Source organism: Neltuma alba, unplaced genomic scaffold (genome assembly GCF_004799145.2).
Source record: "Neltuma alba isolate B1F8T4 unplaced genomic scaffold, ASM479914v2 tig00004021_pilon, whole genome shotgun sequence".
Taxonomy (NCBI): Eukaryota; Viridiplantae; Streptophyta; class Magnoliopsida; order Fabales; family Fabaceae; genus Neltuma; species Neltuma alba.
This window is the reverse complement of record NW_021633529.1, coordinates 1-24,142: the sequence shown is the minus strand read 5'-3', so window position 1 is coordinate 24,142 and position 24,142 is coordinate 1. Positions and strand designations below refer to the sequence as shown.

At 35.7% G+C, this 24,142-nt stretch overlaps 2 protein-coding genes across 2 annotated transcripts; one reads left to right on the top strand and one right to left on the bottom strand.

Moving 5' to 3' along the window:
• Positions 1 to 5: 5 nt before the first annotated feature.
• Positions 6 to 3,342, bottom strand: LOC114743438 (E3 ubiquitin-protein ligase HOS1-like; the record flags this gene model as incomplete). Its single annotated transcript, XM_028931649.1, is given in 9 exon segments — positions 6 to 355; positions 745 to 755; positions 798 to 942; positions 945 to 948; positions 1,044 to 1,445; positions 1,946 to 2,121; positions 2,230 to 2,364; positions 2,495 to 2,885; positions 2,979 to 3,342. Coding segments are annotated over 9 exon segments (1,650 nt in total), but the record flags the coding sequence as incomplete, so codon positions are not given.
• Positions 3,343 to 8,536: 5,194 nt separating this feature from the next.
• LOC114743437 (uncharacterized) lies at positions 8,537 to 10,237 on the top strand. Its single transcript, XM_028931648.1, has 3 exons — positions 8,537 to 9,426; positions 9,535 to 9,606; positions 9,809 to 10,237. The coding sequence occupies exons 1-3, from the start codon at positions 8,725 to 8,727 to the stop codon at positions 9,812 to 9,814; spliced, it is 780 nt and encodes a 259-aa protein (XP_028787481.1). The 5' UTR covers positions 8,537 to 8,724; the 3' UTR covers positions 9,815 to 10,237.
• The last annotated feature ends 13,905 nt before the right edge of the window (positions 10,238 to 24,142 follow it).

Genomic DNA, 24,142 nt, shown 5'->3' with positions numbered 1-24,142 from the left:
CTGATACAGAGCCAACAAATCTCAGTCACCAAGGCCTCAACCCACTCCAGCCAACTGCTATATTGACCTTTTAATTTGTCTGAAGCATCCCCAGTTGCTCCCCTCATCAATTTGTTTTCCTTCACTCTGGTGTAGAGCAGTCTCTGATGCATAAATGCTTCAGTCAGAAGCCCACACTCAACCCTCACCCTCACTGAAGTCACAGCATCCCTAAGCGAAATCAACTGTGATCCACCATCACGGCCAGCCCACCTTAAAACCATAAGAGCTGTATCAGGACTATTCCTTTCCAACAGAACTTCAGCAATTTTAGGATGTGATGCTGGGCCAGAAATTTCAGGAAGAAGGCGACAGGCTTCCTAACAGGATAACAAATTATATTACTCTTAAAGGAAGGGAAGAGACCACATACACATTAAAAAAAAAAAAACAGACATCAAAACGTAAAAACCCTTCTATTTATTTGGGAAGGGGATTATCTGTACTTTGAATACTTTTTAAAGGTTATCAATCATTCCAGATATGGGACCATTGATCAAAAGAGAAGGACTGAACATATTACGCATGCAGTTGCAATATCATACAACTTGAAACCAAACAATTCTTCACCTGCTTCTGTTTCAAGGTCAAAAGGGAAATTTTAATATAAAACAGTATCAAGAAAAGTAAGACGTTGATCATTCAAGTCAAAGGAAACCAGTGGATCAACTGAATATAAGAATTTATTTGAAGCCAAAACAAAACCATCAGCCAGTCTCAATGAGCATAGTAGTAACATGTGCAAGTTACCTGTAAACCTCCTCTCTGTGTGATCATCTAGAAGATAAAATATTAAAGACTCCAATAATGAGTGCCTACTAATTCTAAAGGTAGCCGCAAAGTCCTCCACTATTTCTCTCCATTCTTCATCTGGAATTGTCCAGTGGCGATCATACAAATATACAGAAACTATAGAAATTAAGGAAACTAATAAAGCAATCCTCTAATTAATGACAACCATTGAGAACTCATAACCACAATAAAAGGTACAAGGACAAGGATACAATGGCTTGTTTTGCAACCACCATGTCAGAACTACCACGTAAAAAGAGTAAGTCAGCAGCAGCTCGAAGATTTTTAAAGGGATAGCAACCCAGTACCCCATCAATATTAGCCCTGAAAATTGATGTACCATCCTTCTGCAAGGAAGCAACTGTCAAGCCCTCTCCAATGTCCTTTATCAAACCCTCCTCTAATTCAAGATTATTTAATGCATCTTCAATAAATAAAGAACCATCCTGCCATGTTGACTCCGCAGGTTGGCTTATTGCATTGGGCCAAGCACGCTTAATTGCTGCTGATTTCCGTTCACGTACAACTGAAGCCCATGATGAACTATCAGTAAAACGAGATCTCACATGCTCCAAAAATTCATGTCTTGTACACCAAATAATAATCTCCAGATGCTGAAGGAACAGCACAACACGAATTAGTTACTTGAATGTAGATTGGAATGAGTTAATTTACATGACGTCTTTAGAACTTCCATAATTCTGGGTGGGGATAGACAGATAGAGGTAGGGTAGCCACTATATACTTAATAGGCAATCACAATCAACAAAATAGCAAGATTAAGGGCAAATATTGACTGCTTAAGTCCATCTTATATATGCCACGCTACTTAATTAAAAGCACCCAGCAATAATAGCTTTGAAATAGTTAGTTCACTCTTTCCATGATTTGGTATACAAACAGAGCCGCCTTATATTGAATATACAATTGTCATCCATACTTTTCAAGACTCAGGATAAAATCTCGTTGAAAACAACGGTTAAAAATAACACAATATAACACCTACCAACTTCTTGATTTTACGGGTCATAGGGAAGGGAGAAAACATTTAATAAAGCAATCTCATAAATAGGTACGCAATCCGTTGAATACAAAATTTTGCAAGCAACTAGACCTGCTTTGTCTTTGATACGCTCTCCTGTAGATGGTGCAAACCGTTAAGTTGTGCTGAAAGAGTGCCCTTGAAAGATGAATCCAAAACTTCTAGCACAGTAGATATTCCAGCCAAGTGCAATTTAAATTTAAGAAGTGAACTCAATCTGTTTTTCATTCCTCCAGTGTCAAGACTATCTAGTAAAAATCGTTAAGAAACAAAAAGATTTAGGGAATACAGGGGGGGGAAAAAGCACAGAATAGGATCAGCTTCAGATAACAACATCTGAAAAGGCTTCAGGATACAGATTTCCTGTAATTCACATATAATGTTTTTGAATGTCCTCTTGCACCAATCCTTCACCACCACTTCATCCAGCAAAAATGCAATGACAGGATCACTGGAAACAGCAGTTTCATCCATACATACATCTGTCACGTCTGTTGAACTTCTGTTAAGGGGAATGTACACTCTATCCACACAGATTAAAGATACTTATAGAAAATATATTTAATTAAAATTAAACTTAACCTCTATACCTAAACATATGGCTGACATAAAAAAGGATACAGTGACAAATTAGAGAAACTAAGTTATTCTCAAGTGCGACATCAAACAAAGAATAAAGCCGTTGAACATCGGCAGTTAGTTGTTTCTCGCTGTCTTCTATCTCTTGAAATCTCTCATCACATCTTTTAGATATAAGTCCAGCTTCAATGCACTGGTAATAAAGACGTTGACACAGTCTAGTGCCAGTCTTGGGAATTGGGATTCTACAGATTGGACAGATATCACACCGTTGACTACATTCTGCACATAGAGAGGCATGCCCACATGAATTCAACAAATGGTGGACATAGCGGCCACAGCTTCTCAAATCTCTAGTCGCCCGGCAGCGCTCGATTTTGGCTTCCTTGCACAAGTCAATTAAATCAATCGATGCTAAGATCTCCAATGCTTCCTGGAATTAGATGTTAGAAGCCATGTGTATTTTCTGATAGTTAGTACATGACAAAACTCTTCATGGATAAAATGAAAATAAAAAATCGTCTACCAGATGTTTCACGTTTAAACTGTTTGCCGCAGCCATTGCCCACCCCCACTTTTTCTGTTGCCTCTGCTTCAGCTGCCACCACCACGAGAAAGAAAGAAGAAAATATGGGATTCTTAGACCATTTCAGGAGGGGGGAAAAACGACTCGGGAAAACTAGATATATAGTGCTAGTAAGGGCGAAGGTCGGGTGGGTGTATATTGGTCAAAATGAACATGGATAATGGGGCTGATCTTGTCCTGTTATGAGAAAACAAGAAATTTGAAGGAGATTGAAGGCACACTAAGAGTGAAAGCTTGCTAAAGTTCGAGAATGGCTGAGGGCTGAGGGTTTGAAGCAAGGCGTGTCTGTGAAGGGGACTGGGGACGGATTTCTTCGTTTTTTTTTTTTTTGGTAAGATAGGAATGGATTTGATGACGGCAGCATAAGAGGAGGGACAGTGGAGGGGAGGGGTTCTCTTTTTGGGCTTGAGGTTTTATTTTGTTAAAGTGGGCTTTATTTTTTTAAGTTGGATTTATTTGATATTTTGACCTGGACTTAAAAATGGCCCAGCTTTCTTATACAATTCCCCTTTTTTGGGGGTAAAACTGAGTTTTTTTAAGAGAGAATTATAACGTCATGTAAAAAAAAAATACAAAACAAATTCTAAAAGTTATTATTCTCCATTATATAACTTGTCATTATAAGTTGTTCAAGTTGTTACTGAACCTTTTAGTAGTTATTTCTCTTACATAAGACTTGATAGTAATTTTTTTTTTCTTTTTTTTCCAACCAAACTGAACATTTTCTAAATTTCAATAAAACCAAAAAGGAGGGGATCAAAACCGAAATCATGATTGGATGTAATCCTAAATTTCACGTGGAATCCACGGCTTAGGTCAACCCACTGTGTTATTTTCTGATTACGGCTCTGCATTTTCTTTCAACCCACTGTGTTATTTTCTGATTACGGCAGCTCTGCATTTTCTTTCTTCTGTGCATGCCCCCTTGTCAGTACTAATCTTCTCATAGTTACTTTCAACGTATTTCAACAACATTTAAAAAGAATAGACTTTGTTAGCTATATATTAAAATGTAATAATTTAATAACTTTGAAAATTTACTCCTATATGCATCTTCTAACACAATAACAATAATTGTGTTAAATAAAAAAAACATGATAACAATCTACACAATAATAAGTAAATGGTAAAATAATGTAATTTAATAATTAATAATGTAATTTATAAATGTGACAAAAAAAAAATCTTCTCTCTCTACCTTGTAAATAGGACTAAAGGGGCATGATATTATCAAAACAAATTCAAACACTTCCGAGTTAAAAATAATTATCCTCTTGCAATGTTTTTAGGAGACAGCGTGAATATACTATCTTCGATTCTAATTATAAAAGCTAATTGAATAATTTAAGGAGATTAAAGAAATAAGTTAAATTAGTTATTTGTGATAAATAAATGTTGTCTTTCTTAAAATATCCTTGTTAATCAAATATATTAACTGAAATTACCATTGTTAGAAACTACCTTAGAAAAAAAAATATAAACATAAAAGATAAAATGAATTAAAGTGTTATATTTAAAATTAATATAAAAATCAAATAAAGCGGGTAGTACTTTACCAGTAGTAGATAGCAAAATATGATCTCTTCCGGGGGATAGTGGGCATAGCAGGAAGCCTCCTCGTGGCTGAGTTATGACGTGCATGTAACATCGTCGCGCCTCTAGCCACCTGTTTGATTTTAAATGATAAGAATACCTGCCGCAAGTTTGTCGTAGAATAGTTTTTCCTATTCAGAAAATTTAAATGCACGATTTTGTTTCAAAAAGAGGTAAAAAATAGGTTTTCCATTGGCCTTGATCCTTCTTGTCGGTACATTTAATACTTATATTGTGTTGTTGTCCGCCAAAATTGTTGGTAGTAACAAGGCAGTTAAAAAATAACAGTGTATAGAGGCTTGATTTTTATTTTATTTTGTTTATCTATATGTAAATTACAAACAGTTAATTCCCGCTGGATCGTGACCATTAAGATCAAATTCTTTCTAACAAGTGCGCTTTCCGAAATTTGACATTATATTTTTTTTCTTATCGGGTTTCAGCCAATAACTTGTTAGTTTTTTAACTGTAAGTTGTCCGGGTTTGTTTTCTATGAGCCCGAAAACGGACAACTGAAAATTGAAACGCGGAGGAAAATTTGAATACAACTAGTGTTCTGTACCTCCCATGGGATGATGAATAATAAAAAGAAGCGAGGAGGTCAACGAACTGGTCATGTTTTGGGATCTGACCAGCAGGATTTGAGTGTTTCAATGAAATGTTCCTGCCCAAACAAATGGATTAAGCATATTAATCCATCCCCACCGCTTTTTAAATTATGGAAACCTGACTCCAATCATAAATACGATGGATATTATAATAAATATTCCCTTTGTGGCTGTTAGGAAAACACACGTGACTTGACCGGGGCTTTTTTTTTTTTTTTTCTTAATGGGATTTTAAGTCAAATTCCGATCACATGAATCTCCGAACCCTAATATTCGCCCTTCGTGAGCTAGGGTCCCACGGACCATGAAATTTCAATCCAACTAAAAATAAACCCAATATCATGAAAAATCTCACTTGCCCCTCAATTAACGGGACTTATCTTTTTAGTTTTAAATATAAAATTTTAATTTAGTTTGTCTCTAATATTTTTAACAAGAGAGATAATACTTAATTCATATCTTTTATTGTTTTGTTTATAAAAAAAAGAATTCAAAATAGACCATATACCACCCACAATCCTAATTACAAGACCTCATTTGTAATTTATAAATAAGGTATTATAATTAGGAGTGCAAGTAGCATATTAAATTACATGTTCAACACAGGAAAAAAAAACAAAGGGAGAAATCAACACGCACAAAAGATATTCTCCGTATCTGGTCAACGTGTGCTTTTAAGTTAAAAGAATCCAGCAGCATCTACATCTAACTATTTTAGCAGGGCTCACTTTGATTATAATCTCCACCGTAATAATATCACACGGATATTGAAATCGATTTATTATTATAACTTTGACCTGATTTTTGCACATATTATTAATTGCTACGAAAATATCTTTTGACCCCCGTGGCACGAACAAGCCCCACTATTTTATGGGCTTTTCCTTTGGTGCTTGTGTTATTTTCGTTTGTTTTTGTTTAAACCTGGTTGGGTACATAAAATGGAGTGGAATGCCAACAGCGTGTCGAATATAATTGTTTCTAATAAAAAAATATGATAAAAAAAATAGAGTGGGATGAAACATGAATTACAGGATAAAAAATCACTTCATTATAGGAGCGATGCCTTGTCACTTTGAAAACTTCTGTATGAAAATAAAGAGTGTCACTTCTCTATTGACAAATAACAATGAGAAGCTGAAGAGGTTGTCTTAATTTTATTACCTTCAAATATTAATATAAAAGTTAAATAACTAATTTAAAAAATTTAAGTTGGTTGACTTTCATAAACTACAGTTTTTAATCATATCTATTAAATTTATATTTTGGTAGAAATTATTACAATCAATATGAATATTTTAGCAAAAAAAAATAAATTTAAAAGACAAAATAGATTGAGCTTTTATATCCAAAACAAAATCTCATCCTAAATTAACTCCTATATTAAAAGCCGGAGGTAATGTAAGATTTTTCATTTTAGTCTACTTTATCTCTTAAATTTTTAATTTTTTTTGCTCAAACAATTCTATGGATTACGGATGTTGGAGAGAGTGTTCATGTATAAAAATAGTTTCAATATAAATAATTAAATAAGTTATTTTAGAAAAATCAAACCATATCTACTAGAAACAATGGACTTAACCTCTTTTTTTTTTTTTGCCAGTGAATAATTCACCCAACTAATTTTCTCAGTTCTTATAAATTAACTACATTTAACTCTTATATGTAGAATAAGAGAAAATAATTTTTTATAACAAATAAGAGAAATTATTACAGACCTCCTGCAGCTCCGCGCGCGGGTGACATTATTGTTTCTTTTAACCTCGCAACTAGCTTGTTGGAAAAAAAAAAAAAAAGAAACTCGCAAAGTAAACAAAGACATAGTCGGGGGAAAGCAAGTGAACAAGTCCCCCCCCCCCCCTGCCAGGAACAAGCCTAATTCCATTCTTGTCACCCCCTTCTGTTGGAGTTAATGTTTGATTGAATTTTCTAATCATTCAAGGTTATGAATCACTTAACGGGAACACCTAGTTCAAGAACTATGATTAGTTATCTACACATCAATGGAATGCTGATTTTCTTTTATATAATACCTGTTTTTTTTTAACACCTTTACTCTTCAAATTAGTTATTTGGGTTTTGTATTAAAGAAAAAAAGTACTCTTCCGGTTCTAAATATAAGATTTTTTTTCGTAATGTAATTTACACTATAAAAATAGTCTTATTTAAGACCAGAGGAGTAGTATATAATTATAGGCACCCCAATTCTTATTCTCCACACTCTGGTAGTTTTTTTATGTTAAGAAATCAAAAAATATCTTGCTTAGAATGATTTAAATCCAGCACTGCGCGCTATTAAGAGATCTAAATGGGAATCGCAGCCTAACTCGAATGTTAGTCAAATCACAAGGAGTAGAAATTATATAAATTGGAATTTCTTCCCTCTATGGGGATTTTTTTTTTTCACTCGAAGTTACGAAAATAATCTTTTTTTCATACAGTGAATATATCAAAACAATTACTGTATTGAATTCTTAAGCGCAGCTTAGATCAGTCAAATTTGGTATTTGAAAGTGCTGAGAAATGAATTTCGGTATTTATGAGTGATAAAGATGGGTGTTATCACATAACGAAGCACATGCTTATTAGTCGTATAATATATTTTTCTCGTTAATTATATAACACGTAATTAGGTATAAATTTCATGCATTTTTAGCGTTAAATAACCTGGTTTAATATATGTTATTTATTTTATATAGTTTTTGCCCTGTAGATATTTTGCTGAAGTTTTGCCCTCACCCATATAACAGTCTATCCCTAAATATATGTTACTTGCAGGAAAAGTTTTTGTTCTAAATGTAAATTAGCCGTAATATGTTTAATGTTTATTTCTTAATTTTACTTTAATTTCATTTTTATTTAAAAAAAGAAGGAAATGTATGAGAATGATTTGTAGATATAAAGAGAGAGATAAACTTCAATAAGCATAAAATTAAAAGTTTTTGTTATTTTGATATTTTTCTTAATATGCAAGAGTGTATTATAAGCATTTATATTGGGCATCAAGTGGTATATGATATAGATATATCAATGATTTTTGTTTTTGTTGAGATGTGTTTTTTCATTATTATTGGATGTGTGCATGTCCTTGGGGAACGGGCGAGCGAGGGACGAAGGTGATGCCGTTAACGTTACCGTTAATTGGTCCCCGCCTGGGCGTCAGGGAAAAGGAAAAGGATACGGATGGGATTAAGGAGAAAGCCAAGGGCAGACGGCGTGCACAACGTAGAAGAACGAACTCCTGGCTCGTTTTGTGTATGCGAGGGAGCTGGGCCTAATACATATAACCACACAGCGCCTCGTTCTCTCTAAAAACTTCATCATCAAACCACCTCTCTTCTCCATCCTGCCTTCCTTCCTTCTCTCCTTCCATCCATCGTCCTCTTCGCGTGTCTAGGGTTTCCTGAATTCTCCCATTGTCCTGTGCTTTTTGATTCGATATAGTTTCTTTTTGCTGCTTAGAGAGAGGGTCGTGGTGGTTCTCAATGGCCACCTCAACTATGAAGTCTCAGCCTCTCCACAACTTCTCGCTGCCTTTCTTGAAATGGGGTGGCAAGAATCAGACGAATACTAGCCATCGTTGCCGCCGTCAGACATCCGGCGACTCCTCCCAACCAATCGCTGACCATAACTCTGAGCCGGAGTCGGAATCCGAAACTCGAGCTTGCAAGGTCGGATCGAGAACTGCCAGAAACCGATTTGTGTTCTCTTCGGGCTATTCTGGAGAGAAATCTCTGAAGCAACGGCACCAACATGAGCCTTTAGAGTCAGCGAGTAACAATGAAACTGATGATGAAGCTGGAGTGAGGAAGAGGGAGACAGAGGACGCTGAAGAAGCTGAAGCTGAAGATTTAGTGCAGAAGCCATGGAATTTGAGGCCCAGAAAACCAATATTCTCGAAAGGCACTGGGGAGATCGGAGGAGGACCGTCGAGGCACGGAGATTTGGTGGAAACGGCTCCGGCGGTTACCGCTGTTCATATGGTTCAGCAAGGTGATAACCATCCGCAGCCGAAATCACGTCACTTGAGGGGTTCCACGGAGACGCAAAATACGGAGAGAAAGAAGAGAAGATTATGGATCGCTTTGTCAAAGGAAGAGATTGAAGAGGACGTATTTGTGATGACTGGGTCGAGGCCCTCTCGAAGACCTAAGAAAAGACACAAGAATGTGCAGAAACAACTTGATGTATGGGTTCTATTCTCCGTCATTTTTCTTGTTCATGTGGATTATTTGCTTCCGCGGATTTTGATCACGCTATGTCATAAACAAATAATCTTTCTTTTTGAATTTCAGTGTGTTTTCCCTGGCTTATGGTTGGTGGGACTCTCTGCCGATGCTTACAAGGGGCTAAGTACTCCAGCAAAGGTTCTCTTTCGACTCTTCTCCGGGATATTTAATGATTAATCCTAGTTGTTACATACTTGAAGTGATTAATATGGTGCCATCTGAAAACTGGAAAATTAACTGTGTTCTGTGTGTTTTTAAGATGGGGTTTGAGGATCAGGTCTCTGGTTCTTGGGATATATATTTAACGAGAAAGCTGATCATTTGATGATGCGTCTTGCAGAGGTAGAGAGAAGTCGCAGTGGGTTGCAGTTTGCTAAATGGATTGAAAATCTTTGGGCTTCGGTAGATGTAGAATCTTGAACGGAGGTACTAATGCGCTGAATTTCGTGTAGATCAAATGAATTACAAAGATGAATCCTGGAAGTGAAAGTCGTTAATTCCTTTAGTTATCTTTTATCGCAATAGGCTAAGATGAAGTGTTCAGTTTAATTGGTGTACTTGTCTATTCAGCTGTAACCGAAGGATAAATATATAGATGATTAATAGCGTGAATTTAGGGATAATTTTAAGCGTGTGATTTGGAGTTTTCTGGTTTGGGTTTTCTTTCATTGAATAAATTTTGATTCTTCAATTTTTGACAATGTTTGACAGGCCCTACGTTGTTGGGGGGCCAGAGTAGCAAGTATACAGTTGTTTTTCAATCCCTCAATTCAGTTCTGGGTTTATTATCGGTGGCAATCGTGCCCTCTAGCTCTGGGTTGAGCCATTTTGAAAGAAGAACCGAAAGTTAATAACCTTGACTGTGTGCTTTGTGAGTGTGCCCTTAAATACGTCGATGTTTCAAGTTTATAATTTCATGAATCCGCTTTTTTAAAAGTGTGCATGATAAGTCATCTTTGGGATCGTATGAAGACTAGCGAGATCGTTCACAAAACTGTGGAGTAGTTTTAGGGCTCTGTTTCTTGTTCTTCTTACCATTTTTGCTGTGTGCTTTAAAAGAAAGTAACAAGGTAAGGGGCCTTGTCAGTTTGTGCCGTTTTGTGCTTTGACATACTGGCAAGTTCTCATTTCTTCTGAGCATTTTATTTGCTATGCAGCTATAGCAAGTAATTTGAGGGCATCGGTGACCAAATGGTTTCCAGCAACTCATAAAATGCACTGAGTTGTGCCATTGATCTTCACTTAAAGAGAATCAGGTACTTCAGTTTTTTAAATTGCATATAATCAACAAGTGGGAAGAAGAAGGAAAAATAAGCTAAAAGAGGTCCTTGCCGCAAACTGTATGGTCTGTTCCGGGCTGGATCTGATGAGTGAGGCCCATATTTTCCTTCCATATATATTCTTTTCATGAAAATCAGAACAAGGTTTGCATTTATGAGTTGAGTTGATCGGTAAAGTTTTGCTTTGATATGAGATCGGTAAAGTTTTTCTACCGACATTTTTTCAAAGTTATGGTTGGAGGCGTGTATTTGAGTAGGTTGATTATATCATTTCAGTTCTCACCATCCACTCAGTGTTCAACTAATGCTGCCACGAGGAAAAATATAAAACAACTTTTCCCTGACTAACATAATCAAGGTAATTTAGAGTGGGTCCATGAGTTTGTGGAATTCAAAATAAATTGCCCTATTTATAATTTTTAAATTGGATTGCACTGTGCGTCTATGGTATGCACTGAAATTTTCCCCGCTGTTGAAATCCACTATTTTCATCATACCATGTCCTGAAGAATAAAAGATTGGTCGAATTATTTTTTTTTTTTTGGAAAAAAATGGTTTTTATATTAATATGTTGATTATTATTCTTTTGCAATTATTATTCATCTCAAATTTCTCTCCATATCATATACATATATATATATATGTATTATAAAATAAAGATATATTTTTGGGAAAATTTCCACACAAAAAAACCTTTGAATTTCGAAATTGTAAATCAATTTTGTTTACTACAGTCTAATGACAATGGACAACATTTAAAAAGTAAACGGTAACACATTTTTGTGATTATTCCTGATTTGATTTTGAAGTTTTAGAGGTATGTTTTTAGGACTTTTCCTATATTTTTCGTTATTCTAAATATGATACTATGTGTAATATTTTTCACAACCTTTTCGATTTCCTTTGTATTTCTTCTTTTGATATTCAATTTTTCCTTAATTTTTAGACCATTTCATCAAAATAATTTTAAATCACAGTAAAAAGCAGTGGCATCCCAAACAAGGCACATTTTAGGTGAGAAAAAGAAAAGGCTATCATGATTTAAGATTTTATCCAAGAAGAATATTCACATTTAGTGTCTAAGTGCCTAAAAGATAATAGTGTCTCGAATAATCTTATCTTGATGAAAAATTACCTATGCGTAAAAAAAAATGATTTTACTCGCTTATTTGAATAGTATAACATAATGGGGTTATACATATATATATATTTATATAGTACTGTTGAACTCACGATTTTATACACAAAAATTGGTCATAAGATAAGACTTTAACTTGAATAGTATGTTACAGAAATAGATGGGTCCCGTAAGTGAAACTTCCCTCTCTTTTTCTTTCTTTTTTTTTTTTTTTAAACTATTTGCCATTATAAATGAGACGTGTATCTGTCATCTGAGGAAATCGTGTATTGTATTACTAATATTGGGTAGACTTGTGACTAGATTAACAAGCCAGCTTAGACAGGGAAAAGCCGACGGCCGCCGACAGAGTCATCCCCGCTGCTATAGACCTCGCGGATTTTACTAACGGCAAAATGATGGACCCCCATGCTTTTATAAACCCATCCCAGGTTAGGCCTATGTGCAACTGACACGAATGCTGGAGTGACACTCCGTAAATTAGCTCGACTCAGACTCCAGTTTATAAAAATTTGTTAAACATAATGAATATGTAAAAAATATATATATATAACTTACTTTTCTTAAACACCTTTATTTATGGAGTAGGTGAGTGAGTGGGGAAAAAAAACATGAAAGAGATATATAATTAATTAAAAATAAAAAAATACATTAAATGATCTGACAAATCTAGAGCGACACTCATGAAAAAAAAAAACAAGACTTTATATTTTGAATAGCAGGGGGCCGGTTATTTATCTTGATATATCCCTCGGATAGATAGGATTCAAATCCATTGGACGGTCCTGAATTAGACCAATTGAATTCTGTCTGTTATAATAATAAATACAAAAAGGTACTTCTGAATTGATCTCATCCCTTAAGAATTTGAATTTGTTGAGTAATAATTGAATTCTTCAATTCAATAAAATACTCCTTTAGAATTCTCAATAACCCATGGAATAAGGTTTGGTCCTATTCATGGGGATTCTGTAAATATTCCATTCCAAAAAGAGAAAATTCGAAACAATTGGGATTTTTTTGGAGATTGGAGTAATAGCTTATTTTTTTCACTGTTTTTGTTTTAATTATTTTTATATTTACTTATTTTATTTATGAAATTCTCGGTATGTTCTAAAACCGTGTGGCGTGCCCATGGGTGTGAAGTCAACTTATCTGGGTATCTCGAAACTTTGAGGAAGCATCCGCGCATGAGGAAGATGCAAGCTGACCAGCCATCGTCAAAGGAGGAGAGAAGAATGGAGTCGGACTATGGAATTTTCGTGGAAGTGAAGAATCAGAGAAATGAAGGGAGGAGATTACGATCTCTGAACAATTCTCCGTTGGGGCATGGAATAGCTGCTGCAAACAAGCTCGGCGTCATGGTCATGGAAACCCCCCCCCCCCCCCCAATATTATCTTTGGGCTTGGTCTCCTTGTTTTGCAGTTGCCTTTAACCCAAAAAGAGCACAAGCATAGATGGCAAACCTCAAGTCCAGCATCACGGGTTGGTTCTGAAGTCACTCTTATTCTTCCTTTCTTTATTTCTTTGAAAAAATGACACAAAAATAACATATAAATTTGAAAATCCTAAAATAGTCACTTGAATAAGCAAAATCCTAATTTAGGGATAAGTGACCAATTTGGAATTTGCATATTTGCTAAAATGACCATATTCAACAAATAAAGGATAATATGGTCATTTTAACAAAATTGCAAATCCCAAATTGGTTACCTATACCAAAATTGGGATTTTGCTTATTCAAGTAACCATTTTGGGATTTTTAAGTTTAAATATCATTTTTGTGTCATTTTCCCTATTTCCTTCCTTATCTTTATTTGTTTACTAGGCACATGTATTCTTCTATTAGAAATAATTCTTTTGAAATACTGTTGGATACTAAATATGGACAACACTGGGATTCCTGGCTAAAACCCTTTCCATGAGATTGAATTCTATCAAGCCCAAACTTTTGAGGACGGGTAAGTAGAATACATGATGGACCATCATAATTTCATCAACCCTATATTTCTGCCTGGAATTTATTAGCCCAACCCCCATAACTTTTTTTTTTTTGCCAACGCCCAACCCCCATAACTAATCATGGTGGAAAAATCATAATCCTTTTATCCTTAATTTAAAACCCGTTCTAGTAATTGGATTAGATTTAAAAAGTTAGTTAAATTAGATAGTTATAATTAATATACCATGTTTTTTTCCCGAAATACCCTTCCTTTTATGAATTTACAGATTCACAAAGTCTACATAGTGATCTTTTAAGACCATATTTGAGCCTTACATAGGTCACATATTTGCTTCGAATAATGAAACAAAGACTCGAATGTCTCGAGTCTTATTTTTGCCCAAAAAAGGGGTTAACTCTGTTAAGTTAAGCGGGTTAAGTTAGGATGGACTCAATTCCAAATGGGCTTGCAATATATCCAATCCAGCCCATTAAGTTAGGCTTCAAGTTGCCGTTTTTCTTTCGGCGGGCTTCGTGTTGACATTGGACCCCAGACTTTTGCTTTTCGACCGGCAAATTAGACTGCCAAAATATTTCCTGGGAGACCCATAAGACAGCCCATATATATACGGGTCAGGCTGCAAGCAATGAGCAATTCAGTCAAATACATATTATAAATTTGTACCAATATTTATCGAAATTACATATTCCACTTTCCTCAATATGTTTAAAATACTCTCATTCGGACCAGGTATAATTATTTTGCTCCCGCAACTTGTAATTCCTATAAATATTCTTAAAAATCGGCATCTTTTTTTTTTTTGTCAGCTAAATATCAGCATCAACCGTCTTGATTAATGTTTGTGAGGGAGTGAAATTTTGGAATAATTCATTGGTACTTCAATAAACTTTGAGCATTTGCCCGATTCTTGCCAGGCATTATTAGGCCACTTTTTATATTTCTGCAGTTCTCACTGGGATTTTCGGGAATTTACTTTGTTTTCTTCTTTTCTTTCTGGTTAATGGAATGAGGATCTTTCTGATAATTTTTCCTCAATATGGTTGAGAGCCACGTTAAAAAAAACAAAAAAATAAAATAATTATGGACAACAGATCCTTCTGGTGTTTTTTCCTTCGTATGTACCAAGATATTTCCTTTCACAACTAAATAATCATCGCCATTAATTATATGCTGTGCAGCCAATGATCAACATTATTATTTTTTTGAAAAAAAAATATTTATGCTCTTATCAAGCTATTCTTTTGGTTCTAAGTATAAAATCCTTTTTATAGTATGTATACGAATCTTGTATTTATGACCCCAGGAGTATAACGATTGATATAGATTCGAATCTGATTAATAATGCAAGCAACTAAACCTAGTGTTCGTTAAAGGTATCTGAATCAGTGAGTCAGTGATGACGCATAGAATCATATAACTGTCAAGCTATATATGCACGTCAGATAAGGATATGATGCCCATAATTATTCCACCGTCTTAAATATAATGTCCCCCCCCCCCCCTCTCTGAAGTATGCTAATGTCCATTTCATAGTTTAGGTTCGGTTCTAAATATAACGTGATATTAACTCTTACTTTCATATTAAGGAACACACTTATTTATTGAGGCATTTTTATCCTTGAATAAATGTCAATATTATTTTCTGCACTAATAAATTTTCGGCATATTCATCACAAACAACTATTCCCCTGCCCATTTTTATTAAAAATAAATATTATCTCTATATTGTCTCTATTCATGAAAAACATTTCCAAGGCGTCTCAAATTTCTTTAGCCAGTTTCATATTCTGTCCTCTTTAGTTATTTATTTATATACTCAATATATTTATTATTTCATTCCTCAAAGCATTGTTCATTTGTTTTTTTATTCTCTCCGTCATAACTGTGGATTTTTTTATAAAAAATATTTACAATTTTTTATATGTTTATTGTCTTTAATTAACTTTTTAATCTATAAATTTGATTAACAAAATTTTTATTAAAAAAGGGCCGGGAGTAATTCAGAGAGGCAGAGACCAGAAAATTCGGAGAACCTTTTTTTTTTTTGCCAGCAGAAAATTCTGAGATTTTGAATGATTAATAAAGGGAAAATTACGTACAGGTTCCACAGAAGGCAATTTATTACTCTAAGGTCCCACAAAATGTCAAAATCACTGACAGGTCCCAAGAGACCTCAGAGTAATATTTTAAATTTGTAAAATGACATTACTGCCCCTCATATTCCAGATTCACATTTGCTCTGTCATTGCGATTTACAATCTCAGCAGCGACTATTAACAACCCAATGAGAGGGCGTTAACAACCCTAGCAGTATCCGTTAACAACTTACTTTATAGAATCATATAACCTTCACATAAGAGTAAATTATAACCAAATAGTATAATACAACAACTTTAACACTAAAATGGGAAGCTTTTTGATATCATTAAGAATTTTAACTAGATCCAATAGGATTATAGTAATATTTTAATGCGAAGAGCCATTTACAACCTCAACAGCGACTATTAACAACCGAATGAGTGGGCATTAACAACCTAAGTAGTATCCGTTAACAACTTGCTTTATAGAATTATATAACCTCCGCATAAGAGTAAATTATAACCAAATAGTATAATACAACAACTTTAACATTAAAATGGGAAGCTTTTTGATATCATTAAGAATTTTAACTAGATCCAATAGGATTATAGTAATATTTTAATGCGAAGATCCATTTACTTATATAGTCTTAAAGTTAATCTTATATAGTTGTTAGAGGTTATATTATCTAATAAAGTTAGTTGTTAACAGACACTGCTAAGGTTGTTAACAGTTCTCTTTGGGTTATTAATACTCACCATTGAGGTTGTAAATGGATCTTCGCATTAAAATGTTGCCATAATCCTATTGGGTCTAGTTAAAATTCTTAATGATATCAAAAAGTTTCCCATTTTAGTGTTAAAGTTGTTGTATTATACTATTTGGTTATAATTTACTCTTATGCGGAGATTATATAATTCTATAAAGTAAGTTGTTAACGGATACTGCTTAGGTTGTTAATGCCCTCTCATTCGGTTGTTAATAGTCGCTATTGAGATTGTAAATGGATATTCGCATTAAAATATTACTATAATCCTATTGGATCTAGTTAAAATTCTTAATGATATCAAAAAGCTTCCTATTTTAGTGTTAAAATTGCTGTATTATACTATTTGGTTATAATTTACTCTTATGTGAAGGTTATATGATTTTATAAAGTAAGTTGTTAACGGATACTGCTAGGGTTGTTAACGTCCTCTCATTGGGTTGTTAATAGTCACTGCTGAGGTTGTAAATCGCAATGACAGAGCAAATGTGAATCTGGAATATGAGGGGCAGTAATGTCATTTTACAAATTTAAAATATTACTCTGAGGTTTCTTGGAACCTGTCAATGATTTTGACATTTCGTGGAACCTCAGAGTAATAAATTACTTTCTGTGGGACCTGTACGTAATTTTTCCATTAATAAATGGGGCAGATGGCTCGAAACTTCGTGTGGTGTTCCAAAGACCAAATAGCTTTGCCCTCGTAACAATCAAAACCATTAGACCACTGATTATTGTAATGTTAGCGATTCAATTTGGTAAGTCGCATGGAATTATTAAATTATTATTGCAGGCATGCCACGTTTGGGATGGTAGGGAACACACATGCAAGCGCAGCTTTAAGGTTTCTGCATTCTTTAATCCAACATGGCCCCTCCTCCCATCATTTCCCAATCTTAACCCATTTTGGGTGGGCCTCCCCTTCATTAATCTCGTTTTTAGCTCACCTAACGCAAAATCAAACTCAATATTATAAAATTTTAGTCCTAATCATTGTCCCATGCCCTCCTATTATTACTCCTAACCCTTTCATCATTTCACGATACCGAATGATTGCTTCTGTGTTAGCCAGCGATGTCCCCAGATTGTTTTTCTTTAATCTAACCCAAAAAAAAAAGAAAAGAAAAGAAAGAGGGGCAGGCACTTGAAATTACAATAATTATACATGTCCAGGTCATTTTAGTCAAATCCTGCGAGAACCCTCTAAAAACATTACAGATCAGAACTGCATAACATGTGCTTCGATTATTTTTCCAATAACAAACACAGATATCGAAATCATCGCAAACCGAGTCATACCAAGGGCTTTATCAATCAAATCATGCTTCCAACCAATATTATTGAGCAGATCCAGACGCTTGAATCTATAATTATTCATCTGATCCTTAATATAGGATATAATTATTAAGTTAATTTTGCTCTTAAACATAAGACCTATTTTTTCATATTTATCAGTTTTTTTTTAAATTACTCTTATAGATACTCTCTCAATTATAATCAAGTAGAAAAAAGAAACGGGGTGTTAAGAAAGATGATTATGGTATTTTAGAAAAAAACATATCACATTTTTTATAATTAATTAATTTACCTAACTTTTTTAATCTGATCAAATTAGTTAAATGAGTTTTATATCAAAAACCGAAGGAGTATTATTTAAGGGAGGGACATCTGTGCGGGTCGGGGTCGGAGCCGGGAGCCCCGTTACACTTTGACATTGAGGCAGGAAAAAGGCGGTACAGCCAGCGCACGTGCGAAGCAATTGGAACATAATCATCGATTAACGATAAAACCGATCCAAGTAAAGGATTCGTTTAACTGCTAATCACATGGTGGCCAGATCAGCGCGTCACGTGGCCAGATACTGCGGGACCCACCGGAGCGAGCCGAGCTGGCTCTGAACGAGTGGGGGGACGCACGTTTGGGGAAATCCTGGAATCCAACAGTCGCGAATTGTTTAATAGCGGATCAGACGGCCAGGGGATCCCACAGTGCTGGGGGGGAGGTGACCGGCTGAGCCGGTGAGGACGAAGGAGAGAGGAAGCCGATGGACAAAAGGGTTTGACCGTTGAACAAGGAGAGGAAAAAATAAGAGAAGAAAAAGAGGTTTGACCGAGAAAGTGGTGGAGGGGGATAGACATTCCACACGTGTGCTTTGCTGTCCGTCGGCATTATGGAGAAGGGTGCGCCAAGTAGGATCCACGTGGGGTGGCCACAACCCAACACCTTTTCCCTGCAACTTGCTCTTTCATTAACTTCACAAACCATGCATTTTTATTTTACTCGCAACTTGTTCCCTTCTTTATTTTATTTTTAATTTTTTGCCTCCGAACATGACAGTTACGAGCACCAATTAACTGGAGCCACTATATGCGCATCGTGTTCTTTTTTTTTCAAGTTTATGATAAAGTAGTAAAGGACTCCTACTGTTTATACCATCGTTGATTTTTTTTTTGGCGAGAAATTAAAGAAAATATTTAATTAATGCTTTGTTCCTAAGAATTATCCGGGGACCACGGACCTTCCGTCGTTTCTATCAAATTGAATTCTGATAATCTTCATCACATATCATGGATCTATATTTCGTTAGATAAAAGGAAAAAAGAAAGGATTGATGTGATATAATGGTCGTATAGCCATATACTATTGGAGTGTTGACAAGTGATGGGCTTTGAAAAGAAAGCTAGCTGTAGTGATTAAGTAAACCATATTTGGTGCAGCCAAGAACACTGTTATTGATAATTTGCATATTTGCGTGGAGTAGCTGTTGACGGCGACCATATGAATTTGGAATTTCCTGTAAATTCAAATCAATAGGAAATTACGAATGCTGGTGAGTAGAAGTTGATTCTTCCCAGTAAACGGAGTTCCACTGTATGTATATACGGGGTGGAGAGGGGCGGGGTAAATAAGAGAGCAGGGGAAAGGGGAGAGTCAGGGACAAAAGAAATCAAAAGGAGATTCGTGATGATGAGGACATGACTAAGTCAGGTGTGAAGTCTAATCAATCTGGGGTGGGCAGGGATGGGGGCCACCGAGCTTGAGAACTGAAATGCTACCACCAAATGCGCCCTACCTCCAATCATTGAACAGCGACGCGCATCCATCCAAATCCCAGGGGCAACATGGTCATCCGCATCAATCTAAAGTGGGAGCTGAACTTCCCGGGGTCCGGTGTTCACGTGCCCTTCACATGCTGCCATCCCCCTGTACGGACCCAACTGAGAAACGCGCGGCCCCATCTCTTGATTGTCGTTTCCCTTTTATTCCAATTATTCACACCACTCCCTTCCACCCCTTGTTTATGGCGATCAACCTGAAAATATTGCACATTAAATAAACCCATTATACCATGAACAATGAAAGTTTAACCGCAACTGCTGAACCCAAGCTTAAAATGATACATGATCGATCTATTGAACTGAAAAGCGGGCCCCTCGTCGTATGCAAGTCCAAAAGAGAAAGCTCTGCGCTTGCGAGAAAGGATGGTTTTCTGCAGATATGGAGTAGAATGAAGGCATAATGAGAAGGGAAGGAGAAATGGTTTTTGTGGGGGCGGGGGTACCTGGCTTCACGTGCAGCTCACATGGGGGGGGAGCCTCGTACGGGGTTAGAAATGGGCAAGATGGGGGGGTATTTGTCGGGTAGCGGCGCTGGGGCAGCGAGTGAGCATGATTTTAATAAGTGAGATCCATTATTGGGCTCTGTGGATGGCGTGGGAACACGTGGGACAGCTAGCACGCACTCGTGGGGACACTATTAATCATCACCCGACATCTTGTCCCTCCCCACGCCCCTTCTTCTCTTTTTATTTTATTCCCCCTAATCCCCTGCAAGCCCTATTATACTAATATCATTGCTTGCCGTCTTTGTTGCTGTCGTCCCTCTAATCTATTTTGCCATTCATACTAATTTTTTTAAATTAATTCTTATAATAATAATAATAGCTCTATTCAATGTATTTAATTAATAAAAATATTTTCAAAATAACATCAATTTATTATAGATAACTAACTTAATTAATTTTTTAATTTATTAAAATTGATCAATTAATTTTTATATTAAAAATCGGAAGTATTATTTATTTACTAGATTCACACGAATCGGAGTCAGCTTTGACCGCCCCATTTTTGTTCCGCTGTGGTTAGTAATCCGCGTGACCGTCCCATGAAATTTGGCTCATTTTGTCCCACATTATAATATCACCCTGTTTTTTAAATGCCAAATCAATAGTACTGTGAAAGCAATATAACATGCTTTTTTTAAGGGTAGGAGAAGGGCAATTTGGGAACATGGGGATGCGCAATCATTAGATAATCGACTGGGTTGAGACTTGGGAGACTTTTTCTCATCATGCACGGGGGAGTGGCTTGCCTGCAAATTATGCGGAGGAGCCGGGGGCAAAGGAGGCAAAGCGTAAATTCTGCGTTCGTGATAGGAGGAGGGGCGAGTGGGGGCTGATATAGCTTAGGGTAGTGCGGCCACGAGGGAGCGAGAGAATGTGAGTGAAGGCGGGATTGAGTGCGGTGGGATTCACGCGGAGAGGGGAGAGTGGGGAGGGAGAAGGGGTGGGGGGAAGGGGAGTTCAAATGATTGTGAGGAGGAAGATGTCGGCGCGACGAGGGACAAGATGACACGGAGGAGTTTGTTTTGGGGAGGGAGTGAGTGGGGCCCGGGGGAGTTGAAGAGATTGATTATACTGGGAGGGAGGGGGGGTCAAGCGAGGGGATACAGCACGTGTCGAGGAGGCAGGCATGTTGGTCCACGTGAGTGAGGGACAGGTTTTTCTTCCACGCTTCCCTCAAATCCGCAGCCCCCGCCTCTTCCCACGTGAACTCCACTCTCCCTTGTCCCCCCTTTCCCCTTTGGATCTTTTTTTTATTTAAACATGCCTCTGCTGGCCTATTGGTCCAAACCCACAATCCGGGTTTGAGAATTGAGAGGATCTTCCATATGATGGACCTCCTCGTCCTCGGCGTCTCTTTTCATGCCACCTTATCATTAAACACAGTATTATTAACAGGATTGGGTCTAGCAGAAAGAACTAATTTCTCATAATATGATAACTAATATTCAAATCTTACTGAGAGAGGTGTCTATATTTAGTACCCGATAGTATCTCAAATAGGATTGCCTCTAATAAGAGGATACCTATACTTTAACAAAAAGAAAAAAACATAGTATTTATTCGAACGCCTTGCTACCAGTACTATGCATCACTTATTCATATTTTTTATTTCAAAAATTGAGCCATGCTATTATAATCATAAATCTAGACCAAAAAATTATAATAAAATAGAATGCGATTTATTTGAAAATTATTATTTAATGATTGCGTATTTTTTCAAATTACTAGTGTTTTTTCAGATTACTAGTATTTTTTTTTTTGCTAACCATATTTGTAGTACACATGATCATCCGATTTTTTAAAAATTATTACAGCTTTCCTTCTTTTTATAATTTTAACATTAATTTTTTAAGAAGTTAGGTATAAAATAAAAATATGTTTCCATCACTAATTTTTTCACAAAAAAATTCCCAATAAAAGAAGCTAAAGTAAAAAAAAATTGACCCTTCATACTTACTCTTTAAGTATTATCTTAGATCTTAATTATAAGATTCTGTTTATAAATTATAAACAGAATCACAAATGAAATGTTATAATCACAACACAGAGAGAAGATAGTACATCAGCGGAGGTTATCATTTTCCAACATTTAAAAGGAAAAATTAAAAAAAATTACTGTTCAATTTTAAAATAACAAATTAAGAATTACTATAAAAATGTGTTGTTACTGTTTTTTTAGTGTAGTCATTTTCTTTACAAGTTTAATAATCAATAATAATTTAGAATTTTAAAATTTAATAGTCATTTTTTTAGGATTTTTTTATATATAAAAAAACTATATTAATTTTTTTTTGGTTTTACAGAATTCAAACACGGAGTCATTGGTTGTTAGGAAGCAGCGGGATGATCGAGAAAATATTTGGAAGGCATTGGGATAGTACTAGGGGCAGAGAGGGTGCTGATTTAGCGTAAGCGGGGATACAATTATTGGCGACCGGAACTCGCCAGCACGCTCTTTATTGGAGGAGTGAAGGGCACGCGTGCGGAAGCGAAAGCATTCGGCCCGAGGAGGGCTAAACGACGCTCGACAATGCGGAGGAGATTGAGGCAGAGACACGAGAGAAAGGGCGAGGGTGCAGAAAAGGTGGAGAAAGCGACGTAGGGGAAAGAGTTTTGGGAGGGAGGGGTGGATTTTATGACTGATGCCCCTCTCGCGGAATCGCACGGGGAAAGATTTCAGTGTCGTTTGGGATAAGGATGAGCGGGGCCCACGGCAGACACAATCATGACCACTGGTTGGAGGGAAGTGGAGAATTGAGGAGAGCCGTTGATGTAGGGAATTGGTTCTGCAATGGGAGAATGGTTCAGGTGGCCATGCCACCTGTCCCCACCGGGATTTTAATGCCTCAGGATTTCTTGCGATTTGCCAATCACACCCCCTTCCCCAACCAAAGCTACCTGCATTTATTTTGGGGCCTTTCCTTGCCCCCTTCTTTTTGGTACTCTCCATTCCTCCTCTTTCCCCCCGTTTTTTTTTTTTTTAAATAACACTATAGTTCTATCAATTCTTCTATTTAATCTAATCAATCATGGTCGTTTCTCCCTTCATTTCGTAATATAGTATGAACAAAAATAAATAATGAGATTATATAAGACGGTAAATTATGTTTTGTGCGCAACTAATTTTTTTTTTTTACTCATTCCTGATTTTTAGACTAGGTTGAAATATGTAGAAGTAAAGGAATAATAAAAATGTATGAGTTCCAACAAAAATTATTTGGGTGAAAAAAATACTTCATGAAAATAAAAAAATTCCACGGTGCAGATTGTGTTAATAATGTGATGTGATGGTGCATATTATTTCTGCTACTGTTATTTTAATATGTCATCAGTTGAAATTAATTTGGCGTCATTCGTAAGTTAATATAATCTCAACAATGTGATGTGATGCTGCATATTACATGAGTCTAATTTAATCTGAGTTAAATTCAAAATTAATTTTTTTTTCTGTTTCTATTTATAAGTTTCAATTTAATAAAAAACTAATATAGTTTAAGATTTTTTTTATTTGCGAGAAACATGTTAAAAATACTTTATAAATAGGATCATAGAAGTACATCTTTTTAAAAAAATAGCAATCTCTCTACGTTATATCTATTAATGAGTGACAAAATAGTATATTTTTACTAAATGTTAAATGAGGTGACTTGTCAAAAAAAAAAAACCTTTCTCTGTAACCTTATAAATAGAACCAATGGGCATTAGGAAATAAAAGTATATTTTTAACATATTTATTACTTTTAACTGATTATTACTCCTTCTGTTTCTTATTATAAAAGACAATAATTAAATTACGTTGATAAAAAAAACAATTAAAAATA